The 12,917-nt window shown below is 37.8% G+C and overlaps 1 protein-coding gene across 1 annotated transcript; it reads right to left on the reverse strand.

Moving 5' to 3' along the window:
• Positions 1-5,245: 5,245 nt before the first annotated feature.
• On the reverse strand, positions 5,246-12,794 carry RIDA (reactive intermediate imine deaminase A). The gene is made up of 6 exons (XM_007457157.1): positions 12,709-12,794; positions 10,318-10,423; positions 8,708-8,762; positions 7,326-7,394; positions 6,361-6,416; positions 5,246-5,308 (listed from the first exon to the last, which is right to left on the reverse strand). The coding sequence occupies exons 1-6, from the start codon at positions 12,771-12,773 to the stop codon at positions 5,246-5,248; spliced, it is 414 nt and encodes a 137-aa protein (XP_007457219.1). The 5' UTR covers positions 12,774-12,794.
• Positions 12,795-12,917: the final 123 nt, after the last annotated feature.

Below are 12,917 nucleotides of genomic sequence, written 5' to 3' on the forward strand. Positions count from 1 at the left end.
CAGATGGAGCCGGGAGGTTTCTGGAACACACATGCTTAAAGCCAGCTGTACTCTGGATTTCTCTGTTACATGAGCCTATGAACTCCTCTTTTTTTCCACTTATACTAGTTGAGTTGGGTTTCTGTCACATCCAAATAAGAGTCTTAATATTAAAAGTAGAAAGAAGTGTCATAAATGAGCTGAAGAAAATATTAAATATAAGAGCAGAAATTAATGCTAAAGAAAGGTAATAGAAAGAATCAAAAGAGCCAAAAAATGGTTCTGTAAATAGATTAATAAAATTGATAAACTTCTGGGCAAGACTGATTAAAAGACAATAGAAGCACAAATAAACTATATTAGATGAAATGAAGGCACTTGAACACAGATGCAAGAGATTAAAAAGGTGAAATTTAGATGAAGTGTGCAAATTCTACAATGTAAATGACCCCAAACTGAAGTAAAGACTAGAAAATCTGAAAGTTCCTGTTACCATGAAACAAATTGAATCAGTAATTTAAAATTTTTTCCCAAAGAAAATACCAAGCCCCAACAGTTTTATAGGTAAACGCCATCAAACATTCAAGGATAGATATTTAAAACCATAAACTCTTTTATAAAAGAAAAAAACCAGTCTCACAGCTGAACGTAAATGTAAAGATCTTAAACAAACAAACAAAATACATCATTCTGAATTTGAGTGTATAAAACATACATTACAATATATATGTTGACCAAGTTAAATTTATCTAGGAATGAAAGGTGGGTTCTACATTATAAAAAATTCATTATTATAGTTGTATTTTACCATATTAGCAAATTGAATGAAAAAAATCATATCATGACCTCATAGATAACAGGAAAAATTCAACAAATTTCAGCAACCATTTTTTTTTTTTTTTTTTTTTTTTTTTTTTTGATTTATAGTTGTACCATATTAGCAAATTGAATGAAAAAAATCATATCATGACCTCATAGATAACAGGAAAAATTCAACAAATTTCAGCAACCCAACCATTTTTTTTTTTTTTTTTTTTTTTTTTGGTACACGGGCCCCCCCTCTGTTGGGCTTGTTTGTGTAAATTCCCTGAGGGCAAGAATTTTAGGCTGTTTATTGCGGAAATCATGGCACTCATGACAATATCTGGCTTATTAAGTATTTGTGGAAGGAAGGAAGGAAGGAAAGAAGGAAGGGAGGAAGGGCTTTTAGCAAAGTAGGCCTAGAAGGAAATTTTCTTGATCTAATAAAAGGGATATGTAAAAAACAATAGTGGGACTTCCCTGGTGACACAGTGGTTAAGAATCCTCCTGCCAATGCAGGGAACACGGGTTTGAGCCCTGGTTTGGGAAGATCCCACATGCTGAGGAGCAACTAAGCCCTCCAGCCACAACTACTGAAGCCCACGCCCCTAGAGCCCGTGCTCTGCAACAAGAGATGCCACTGCAATGAGAAGCCTGCGCACCACAACGAAGAGTAGGCCTCGCTCACCGCAACTAGAGAAAGGCCGCGCGCAGCAACGAAGACCCAACACAGCCAAAAATAAATAAATTTATTAAAAGGAAAACAATAGGAAGCATCACACTCAATGGTGACATGTCATAAGACATTCCTTTAAAAACAAATAACGCAAATATGATTTCATTTTTGTTTCAGCTCAGAGACTTAAAATATTTCAATGATTCAAACATATGATAACAGAAGAAAGAAGAAATGATAAATGCAAAATTCAGGTTTCCTCTGAGATGGGAGGGAAGGGGACATCCGGATTGGAGCATCATATCTGGTCTTATATAGCTGTAAGAGTGTTCTTTTTCTCAAACTGTGTGGTAGGAACGTGGGCGGTCAACATTCTTTTGTATCTGCTTGGTATTAGATGTTTAAAATTTTTTTAAACCATAATATTGAGTGAAAACAAGTCAGACAAATATATTCTGTAGTTTGTTAATATAAAATTTAAAATCAGGCAAAATTAAATGATCTTCACTTCTTATTTGAATGCATAACTTCTAAATGGCAAAACTATAAAGACAAGCAAGAACAATTCATATAAAATTTAGGACCATAGTTACCTTTGGCAGAAGTGAGGGTAATGGCTTATGCAGGGCTCCCAGAGTATTGGTGATGTTCCTTTCTTGGGCTGGATTTGGTACATAGGTGTTCATTTTATTATTGTTTAAACCATGCATATAAATTACATGGCTTCTTTGATAAGTGTGAAGTAGTGGATAATAAACTGGGTTTGATGGGTAACATAAACTCAGGTATCGTCCTAGACAAATTTCATCACCTGCCAACATTTTTCCAAGCACACTTTGTGGGGGGTGTTTGTCACCTGCTGATTTTCCTAAGTCTTTTTTTTTTAATAATTTATTTATGATTTATTTATTTTTGGCTTCATTGGGTCTTCAAAGCTGCTGCTTCTAGGTGCGCGGGCCTCAGCAGTTGTGGCACGTGGGCTTCAGTAGTCGTGGCTCGCGGGCTCAGTAGTTGTGGCTCGCGGGCTCTAGAGAGCAGGCTCAGTAGTTGTAGCGCATGGGCTTAGCTGCTCCGCGGCATGTGGGATCTTCCCAGACCAGGGCTCGAACCCATGTCCCCTGCATTGGCAGGCGGATTCTTAACCACTGTGCCGCCAGGGAAGCCCTTTCCTAAGTCTTTATATTTTTAGGCAATACCAGTTAACTATGAGCAACATTTTTTAACTGAAAGGGAAAAGACCTTTCACTTAACAGTCTACCACAGACTGCATTACTACAGCCCTTAAAAAAAAGTTTAAATTTTCTAGGGCATTTGTATGTACAAAGAGTACCCAAATACTCCTCCTCCCCACTGCACAGTTTCCCCAATTATTAATGTCTTTAATTAGTGTGGTACCTTTGTTTCAATTGATGAACACCGACACATTATTAACTAAAGCCCCTAGTTTACATGAGGGTTCACTCTTTGAGTTTTACATTCTATGGTTGATAAATGCCTGATATGTATCTATCATTACAGTATCATACATAGTAGTTTCACTGCCCTAAGCATCTCCTGTGCTTCATCTGTTGATCCCTCCCCTACTTCCTCTGCCACCCTGGCAACCTCTGATCTTTTTACTGTCTCCATAGTTTTGCCTTTCCCAGAATGTCACATAGTTGGAATCATACAGTGTGTTATCTTCTTAGATTGACTTCTTTCATTTAGTAACGTGCATCTAAGGTTCCCCATGTCTTTTTGTGGCTTGATAGCTTATTTTTCTTTTTTGGCTGTGCCACACAGCTTATAGGATCTCAGTTCCCCAACCAGGGGCTGAACCCAGTCCATGGCAGTGAAAGTGCCGTATCCTAACCACTAGACCGCCAGGGAATTCCCTCATTTCTTCTGTTTTTTTAAAATTTATTTTAACATCTTTATTGGAGTATAATTGCTTTACAATGGTATGTTAGTTTCAGACAAAATGAATCAGTTATATATATACATATGTTCCCATATCTCTTCCCTCTTGCGTCTCCCTCCCTCCCACCCTCCCTATCCCACCCCTCCAGGCGGTCACAAGGCACCGAGCTGATCTCCCTGTGCTATGTGGCTGCTTCCTACTAGCTATGTACCTTACGTTTGGTAATGTATTTCTAGTCAATGTGTTATAACTGCTCTTCCCAAGTGCTTCTAATATTATCTTTTGGTTTACCAAACTTTTCAAATTAGCATGACATTTCTAAATTGACCTCAAACAAATAGGTATATGTAAAATGTTACGTGTGTAAGAATGTTACAGCAGCATTGATATGATAATTTTGCAAATATGGAATTGTTTGGATCAATGGTTAAATCACCTAAGGTATATTTACTCAAAAGAAGACTCCGCAACAGCTTTAAAAATGAGGTAGATCAATATGTAGTTACATGGAAGACCTTCAAGACAAGAAGAAAGCAATCTGTAGAATAATATATACAGTAAAGCTCCATTTATGTAAACAAGCCAAAACCAAACTAGATGATTAAGTATATAATGAATAGAAAACTATCTGCTGGTTACACTCAAAACTCTTAGCATTGGTCATCTTTGGGGAGGTAAGTGGAATGGCCAGTGAGTGAAGGGGACTTCTACATTTAAAAAAAAAATTTATTTATATATTTATTTTTTGCTGCGTTGGGTCTTCGTTGCTGCACGCGGGCTTTCTCTAGTTGCTGCGAGCGGGGGCTGCTCTTTGTTGCGGTGTGCGGGGTTCTTATTGCAGTGGCTACTCTTGTCGTGGAGCGCGGGCTTTAGGTGCACGGGTTCCAGTAGTTGTGGCTTGCGGGCTCAGTAGTTCTGGCTCGGGCTCTAGAGCGCAGGCTCAGTAGTTGTGACGCACGGGCTTAGTTGCTCTGCGGCATGTGGGATCTTCCTGGACCAGGGCTTGAACCCGTGTCCCCTGCATTGGAAGGTGGATCCTTAACCACTGTGTCACTAGGGAAGTCCTGGGACTTTTACTTTTTTTTTTTCTTTTGACTTTTACTTTTTAATCTACATAATTCTGTGCTGGAATTTATTCTACAACAAGGAGGTATTCATGTAGTAGTTTCTAAAAATGTCAAAAGACTTCAAGGAACAAACACAAAATGGTTATACATAGCCTTATTACCACAGTGTAAAAATGTAAAGCCAGAAGTAAGCTTTGAGAAAAAAAGTTGGAATTTAAACTTCATAGTTCCCCCACCTTTATTTAGGTAATAGGATTTAGTGTATACATTAAACTTTAAAAAAATAAATGAACAGAATCACACAAAGGAAAATCTGCATGCTATTTTATTTCCATTAGAAAAATATTATCTATATAAAATTTGGTCGTTTCTTCTCCTTTACCTCTACCATTCAAACTTAAATGCTTTCATTTTACTCAAGTAAAAGCAGAATCATGTATCTGACATGAGAACTAAATAGTTCACACCATTAAATTAACAGAGTTGAATTGAATTAGGTGTGCTCTTTATTATTTCTCAGGAATAGTAACTCATCTTTCCTACATGCTATTTCCCCTTACTTTTATTATTCTGAGTAACTATGTAATGCGTGTCTCTTTTCCCACATCCAGTAATGAGTGTCATAGAAGTGTAATTTAGAACATCTGTAAGTCGATTCATCATTAACCTTCAACTCATGCTCAATTCCCCTTATTATATGGTATTTCCGTAATAACTTCAGATATTTCAGTCAACCTTATACTTCCCAACAAATACTGTAAAAATTAAGGTGTTAATTTAAAAACATTATTAAAATTCCAGACTAAATAACACTGGGCCCACTTAGAGCGATGCTGTCACGAGAGGTCCTTGGACAGCTACTGCTTCAATCTCAACACGGCCTCCCTGTCAGGAGAATAATGAATAAATTAAGAGAGCGCCATAATACCTACTAAAAACATATGCAATTTTTAACATATGCATTTTTAACATTAAACTTATCAAAGAAGTAAAGGAGGGGGCACATGCACCAAGAATCTACAGTAGGCCAGGTTATCATGCTCGATGTGTTTGTCTATGTTAGCTCATGTGATTCCCACAGCAGCTCTATTATCAGGGGTTCTCTCAATGCAGAGGATTGATACACTGTAGCTTAGAAAGGTTGCTTAACCCATCCCAGGACACAAAACTAAACAGCAGGGCTTCCCTGGTGGCGCAGTGGTTGAGAGTCCGCCTGCCGATGCAGGGGACACGGGTTCGTGCCCCGGTCCGGGAAGATCCCGCATGCGCGGAGCAGCTGGGCCCGTGAGCCATGGCCTCTAAGCCTGCGCGTCCCGAGCCTGTGCTCCGCAACGGGAGAGGCCACAACAGTGAGAGGCCCGCGTAACACACACACACACAAAAAATACCACTCATAGAAGGTAAATTTCTTTAGTGGAAAATTGCCAGAAGTCCATGAGAGCTGCTTCTTTATAGGTAGAAATACTGCTGCTAAGGGGCACAGGAAGAGCTTCTAGTTCGACTAGAATTACCAAAGTAGGAACGGTGAGAAATCTATGAGCCACTGGTTTTCAGATGACTTTTTCTAATAGAAGGTCTAGTGTTTTTTTGTTTTTGTTTTTGTTTTGGCCACGCCGCGTGGCTGGCGGGCTTAGTTCCCCAACCAAGGATCAGACCAAGGATCAAACCTGGGACCTTGGCAGTGAAAGCACAGAGTCCTAACCCCTGGACTGACTGCTAGAGAATTCCCTAGATTTTTTATTATATGATAGAAAAGTAAAATTTTTACTGTAGAACTCACAGACCTGGCTCAATTTATAGTCTCTAAGTAACAGTAAAACAATACAGCTGCTATTTTACTTTTTCTCACAATTTAAGAACTCTGATTCTGTTGTGTTCATGTCCATGTGTGGCCTTGATTTTTAATTTTCTTAATTTTAAGACAAATGTGTACTTACTTTGGGCAAAGCAGCAACCTGGTAGGCAGCTCTTGCAGGAAAACTACTCTGGAAATCTAAATTTAAAAGAATTTCATTTTAGTTTTCAGATACTATGCTGAAACTCAATATTGCAGGATCAAGAATCTGGTAAGTGCTTCACATATGTGTCAGTTCTTAGATATAAGCAACATGGAAAAAAAGAAGCTTATATTTATATTTGATAAAATATTTTGCTATGATTCCCATGATGTTTAATATTTAAAAAAATATCTTCGTTTTCTGGGGAAAATAATGAAAATACATACTCTGACACTTTGATCTTGTTTGACATGAAGGAGGTTGTTTTTAAAGTGATAATTATAAGTAATGATACCTTTTCCATGTTACACCTTTGTCTTATCTCACCAGGTGGTAGGGATACTCATTTTCCCCACTAGGACAGCAATGTTAATAATAACAGATAACACTTACTGAGTGCTTACAATGTGCCAGCATCTGTTCTAACATGTTTACATGTTGTATTCACTCATTTAAAATTCCAACAACCTTATAAGGTTTTATCCCCATTTTGCATATGAGGAAACCAAGGCACAGAAATATTAACTAACCAGCTAATGATTCTGAGAGAGTAGAACAGAGGTGGTGGCTAGACCTTATCACAGTGATAATAAATACAATCTATGTGTTGAAAAATGATTAGGAGGGCTTAGAAAGCCTGAGGAGGGTATAACAAAATTAAGCTTTAGGGAAATGGATTTGTCCAGTTGTAGTATGTTATTCTAGGGAATGCAATAGAAATATCTTGGATGTTTTCATGGGGGGGACACTGTGTGTTTCTAATCAGGCTATTAATTCTTTTAGGACAGGAGCTATGACCATTTCTTTAGCATCTCCCAACATTCCTAATTCATAATGGACACATTAAGGTTAATAGATATATTTCTCTTTAAAATGGAAAATAGTAATAAAGCCAAATTACTTACATTGTTTGTAGATGTCATTGACACTATTGAAGTCGTTTATGTCAGCCAGCAAAACAGTTGTTTTTACCACTAGGAGATATATACATTGTCATTAGGTTTATTTAATTATTTGGTCTTATCCAAAACATTACTTAGAAAAACAGTACTGATGAAATAAGATTCATATTTTAAAGCAAGACAAGAAAAATTTAAACATAAAATTTTTTTCTCTGCCCATTTAGTCCTCCTCTCTCCCCTCTAGTGTGCAGCGTGCATCTGCACTGAGCATTAGCCGGACCCTTCCAGCAACAGAAATACCTGCCCAACCATGAAGTTCAGTTCTTCTGCTGGTGCCAGCCATGTAACCCCTTAGAACATAACATTACTTACTTATGACCTTATTAATGTCACTAGCTATATTACTTGTGTTCTGCCTATTTTACAAGATTATTGTTTCTTGCATTATCAAATGTGACTGAGCCTCCAATAAAAATAATAAGTAGATGACTTGAAATTATTCACCTAAAATATAGTTCTACAGGATCAATGATTATAATAGTGTAACTCTAGATATGGGAAGAAGCAACAAGAAAGAATCATTTCCCTCTTGCTGGCTTTTGGCTACTATTAACAGAGCTTTAGTCCACTAATAGGACATTGAGTGGCATATCAATGAAATCCTCGCCTGGCCTGGGAATGAGCATTTCTAGCACCACGGGACAAATTGGTCACGAAATGCCTCCCAAACCTTGGCTGAAATTAAGATTGAAAGAGAGGGGATTGTAAAGTAAGAATGTTGCCCACGATCCAGTTCTACAAGAATCAAGTCATTAGCCACTGCAGTTGCTGACCTACAATACATTGAGAAGGGAATTCAGGTAAGAGATCAGGATAAGGCACTTTGTGCTCTGGGAAAACTGGCAGAACCGGCCCTCAGATATTTTCGGGAGAAAATTTTATGAACCTAGTTTTTCACATGTTCCCATACTAAGAGAAGCACTAAAACCATTAACTAAGATATCTGTTCCTCGCGAACAGCAGTAACCTTCTACCGAGGTGTGTGCCATTTTGATTGCATGTACCTCTTTGCCAAAATCATATATATTCTGGCCTTTCCCCTTACCTCTTTGGAACAGTCCGCTGATCTTTCTGTAAGTCTGCCACGTTATAATCCTCAGGCTGGGTCAAATAAAATTTTCCATTTTTTTCTTAGATTGACTAATGATTAATTTTTCATTGATATTATGTATATGGCTCTGGACTGTCTTGATTAAAGTGGGACTGAAATTAAACCAACTTCAAATAACAAAGATATGGCATGACATATTACTGGATGCCATGCGTTCTTCAAAAAGACCAAAGAAATATCAAACAGAAATGTGAAATAATATCAAGTTGCTCACCATTTGTAAAGTCACAGTCTGCTGCTTTCAGAATTTCACCCATGTTTGTAAGAGCCTGTGAACCGAGGTAAGAAAGGCCTAAGGCACTGATGCTACATTGAAGCTTTAATTCAATTCAATTAACCATCTTTACTAATATCTCCTTAAATAGCCTATGTTGCAGAAAAATCTCCCTTTTCTAGGAAATTCTGCTCTTTGTAGGCCACCTCTATACAAGTGAATTGCTTCTTGGCTTTCTTTAATGGAATGAATCTTTCTGAAATACAGTGAGAAGTTGCCTCCTTTAGTGCGGAAAAAGACAGAAGTCTCTTCCTCAGTGCTAGAATGGTGAAATTCTCAGCCAATGTCCACTAAGCTAAAACAGAAATTATTACTGGGGCTCCTAATTCCATATCACTCTGAGGATAAGTATGAGCTAGTAAGCATTAAAACCTGTTTTCTTTAAAGCAATCTTTGATTTTAAAAAGGTTTTTTTCCTTTTTCTCAAAAAACAATAGTAGTAAATTGTGTACATGTTTGATATTCTGGGCTTTGGAAAAACATTAGCTTTTCACCCGGTCCTTAATTTATTATTTTTCAATTCATTCTTCCACTTTGGTCACATTATAATAGTTGATGACTTAAAAAAATTAATCTTCTAATTAGGTAATACATAGATATGACAAAAATTTCAAAAGCTATAAAAAAGCATATACAGTGAAAAGATGTCTTCCACCCTTACTCCCCCTCCCCAGTTTCCTTCATCAAAGGTAACCACTGTTTCTAGTTTCTTGTATATCCTTCCAGAGACAGTCAATGCTTGTACCAACATAAATGTATGTATCCTTAGACACACACACAGAGGGTAGCTTATTGTGCATGCTGTTCTGCATCTTGGTTTTATTTTATCATATAATAATTTATCTTGGAGATCTTTCCATATGAATTTAGTTGTACAGATGTAGCATGATTTATTTAACTAGTTCCTCATGGATAGACATTTAGATTGTTTTCTATCTTTGGATATTACAAATGACTCAGTGAATGTATTAAATTATAATTTAATTCCATTTATTAGATTAGAAGTATATCCCCCATTCTTATTTAAAAATACGTACTGCATGTAACCTTTGATATTTCTCTTTCTAACAAAATGCTGACTTTTACTTTTGTAGTGGTGGATTTTTTTTTTTTTTTTTGAAGGTCATTGGCCCTGATAAAACAATTTCCCAACCCATGTGGAAGTGGCAAGATGTTTTCAATAATTCAGGGTTTTTCCCTCCCATTTTACTGAAATATAATTGACATATAACATTTATTAGTTTTAGGTATATAACATGATTTGATACATGTATATACTCTGAAGTCATTACCACAATAAGTTTAGCTGATATCCAGTAATTCAGGTTTAAGGTCACCTTGGAAAGTAAAATCTTTTTTTTTTGGTTATTAAATGAGTCATCACATTTCCAACTTTCTACTGACATAAAACTGTCTTTAGTTAACCAGTAACTTAAAAAGTACTTATCTGATTATCTCTATAATAAACAAATCAGCCAAATGGATTCTTAATACTCCTCAATATTAAAAAGGAGTAGAGAAGGGAACTTCAAATGTGGAAAACGACTCACTTGTTTAGCCTCTTCTGCCACCCCTCCTGGCACAAGCTGTCCACTTGCAGGATCCATGCCTAGCTGCCCTGAAATGTAAATGGTCCTGTCGACTAACACAGCCTGACTGTAATGAACAGAAATCCAGGATATATGTAAAACATAAACATAAAATGTAAAACTCAATGCTAAAAGATTTCTTTGCTAAGACACAAAAAGAACAAAATGTAAAAAAAAAAATTAATTGGACTTCATTGAAATTAAAACCTTTTGCTTACTGAAAGACATCTTTAAGTAAATGAAAGCCCAAGTCACGGATTGGGAGAAAATATCTGCAAAACACATATTTAACAAAGGACTTGTATTCAGAATATATAAAGAACTTTTACAACTCAATAATATAAAGACAACTCAGTAAAAAATCGGCAAGTGATCTGAACAGACACTTCACTAAAGAAGACATACAAAAAGTGAAGGAGTAATGCAAACCAAAGCCACACTTATGATACCATCACACACAATAAAGCATCACTGATAGTAACAAGTATTGATGAGGATGTGGAGAAATTGGAACCGTCATACCTTATAGGTGCAAATGCAAAATAGTACACATACTCCAGAAAATAGTTTGGCAGTTTCTTAAAAATTTAAACAGGGAATTCCCTGGTGGTCCACTGGTTAGGACGTGCTTTCACTGCCGAGGGCCGTGGTTCAGTCCCTGGTGGGGGAAGTAAGATCCCGCAAACTGCGAGGCGCGGCCAAAAAAAAAAAAAACACACACACAACACATACACGTAACATACAACCCAGCGACTTCTTTCTTAGACAACTACTCAAAAGAAATATGTCCAAAAACTTCACATGGATATTCAGAACAGCATTATTCATGATAGCAAAAAGGAAAAAAATAAAATAAAAAGCACCCACGGATAGATCCAACTAAAGACTACATATTATTTGATTCTACTTATATAAAATTCTAGAAAAAACAAACAAAAAAAGCAGCAGAAAGTAGATTAGTGGCTGCCTGGGGTCAGAGGTAGGGGTGGGAATTGAACACAAACGGGTATGAGGGATTGTTTTTGCAAGGGGGGTTGGTTTGCGGGGGTGATGTAAATGTTCAAAAATTTGATTGTGGCAGTAGGTGCATGACTCGATACATTTACCCAAACTCATGGAACTCTGCACTTAAAATGGTGAATTTTGTATGTAACTTATACCTCAATAAAGCTGTAAAACAAGCAAAAGAAAGCAATGCCAAGAGCACTTTTAAGAAAATAAGTAATTAGACAAGGTTAATCACTGCTGAAGGGTCAATTAAGGATCCACCTGTGAGGGTACACTTTTCTGCAAAGTGCCTATTTTTGGAACTGATTATTTCTGTAATGAGGATACTAAATATCAGATTTAGGATAAGGTCTCAAGAAAAAGCATAAGCTACACTGAGACCTGAAAGAGAGCCAAACATCAACTTTAAAGGCAATTTATTCGTTTTTGGACAAAGAAAGCCCCACCACTGTTTCTCTTAACTGTGATAAAAAATATACACCAAACATAAAATTTACCGTTTTAGGGACTTCCCTGGTGGCGCAGTGGTTAAGAATCCACCTGCCAATGCAGGGGACACAGGTTCGATCCCTGGTCCAGGAAGATCCCCCATGCCGCGGAGCAACTAAGCCCGTGTACCACAACTACTGAGCCTGTGCTCTAGAGCCCGTGAGCCACAACTAGTGAAGCCCGTGAGCCACAACTAGTGAAGCCCGCGCGCCTAGAGCCCGTGCTCTGCAACAAGAGAAGCCACCGCGATGAGAAGCCCGCGCAGCACAACAAAGAGTAGCCCCTGCTCGCCACAACTAGAGAAAGCCCGCGCGCAGCAACGAAGACCCAACACAGCCATAAATAAATTTATATTAAAATTTTTTTTACCATTTTAACAGTTTTAAGGTACACAATTCAATGGCATTAAATGTTTAAAAATTTTTTTGATAAAGAAAACAATATCAATTTAAATTTAGAAGTAAAATTTGTTTTACCCCATTTCACGATTATTTAGAAAATAAGATATTCTCATTTCTAATTTTCTAGTTCCCTATAGTTTGTTTTCCAACATGCTCCCAACTTTCCTATCTTTCATTTCATGGCACTTCCCCTGATTTGCAGACCGTTATCTTTTTTCTTTATAATTTTAAATACAAAATTGATAATTTTATAACACGTAGTGGGTCTCTCGGTGGGCTTCCCTCCTTCCCGGGTTCCGTTTCCGGGTTCAGCATGTTGCATGAGGTTGCCGGGTGAACCCCGAAGGCCTGCCGCAGCTCGGACCCGGACTGGCCCAAGCCCCCAAATTCCGACTCCACAACCTCCGACCCCACAGGCCCCGCGTCCTTCTCAGCTCCCACAGGCCTCCTGTACCTGTAGGGACCAATGGCCGCTGGGGCTTTCGCGGTGCTGATCACCTTTCTGATCAAAGACGACATGGCTAATCCTTTTTCCTTGCCGCCCCTCGGAGACAGCTACCACGTACGCTACTTCTATTAGTGTCTCACGGGTCTGAACAGCTGGGGCTAGAATCCCTGCTTTAAAGAGTCGCTGGTTGGCGGGGGAGGGGGGTTCGCTCGGCA

The sequence above is a fragment of the Lipotes vexillifer genome, unplaced genomic scaffold, assembly GCF_000442215.2.
Source record: "Lipotes vexillifer unplaced genomic scaffold, Lipotes_vexillifer_v1.1 scaffold376, whole genome shotgun sequence".
In the NCBI taxonomy this organism is placed as follows: domain Eukaryota; kingdom Metazoa; phylum Chordata; class Mammalia; order Artiodactyla; family Lipotidae; genus Lipotes; species Lipotes vexillifer.

Bases quoted from the DNA above. Each gene is read 5' to 3' on its own strand.
- RIDA (XM_007457157.1), bottom strand. From the start codon at position 12,773: ATGTCGTCTTTGATCAGAAAGGTGATCAGCACCGCGAAAGCCCCAGCG. The intron at 7,395-8,707 runs GTGAGCAACTTG...TATATCTCCTAG, and splicing joins AGACTGTGACTTTACAAATG to TGGTAAAAACAACTGTTTTG. The intron at 5,309-6,360 runs GTAAGTACACAT...TTCTCCTGACAG, and splicing joins AGGTTGCTGCTTTGCCCAAA to GGAGGCCGTGTTGAGATTGA.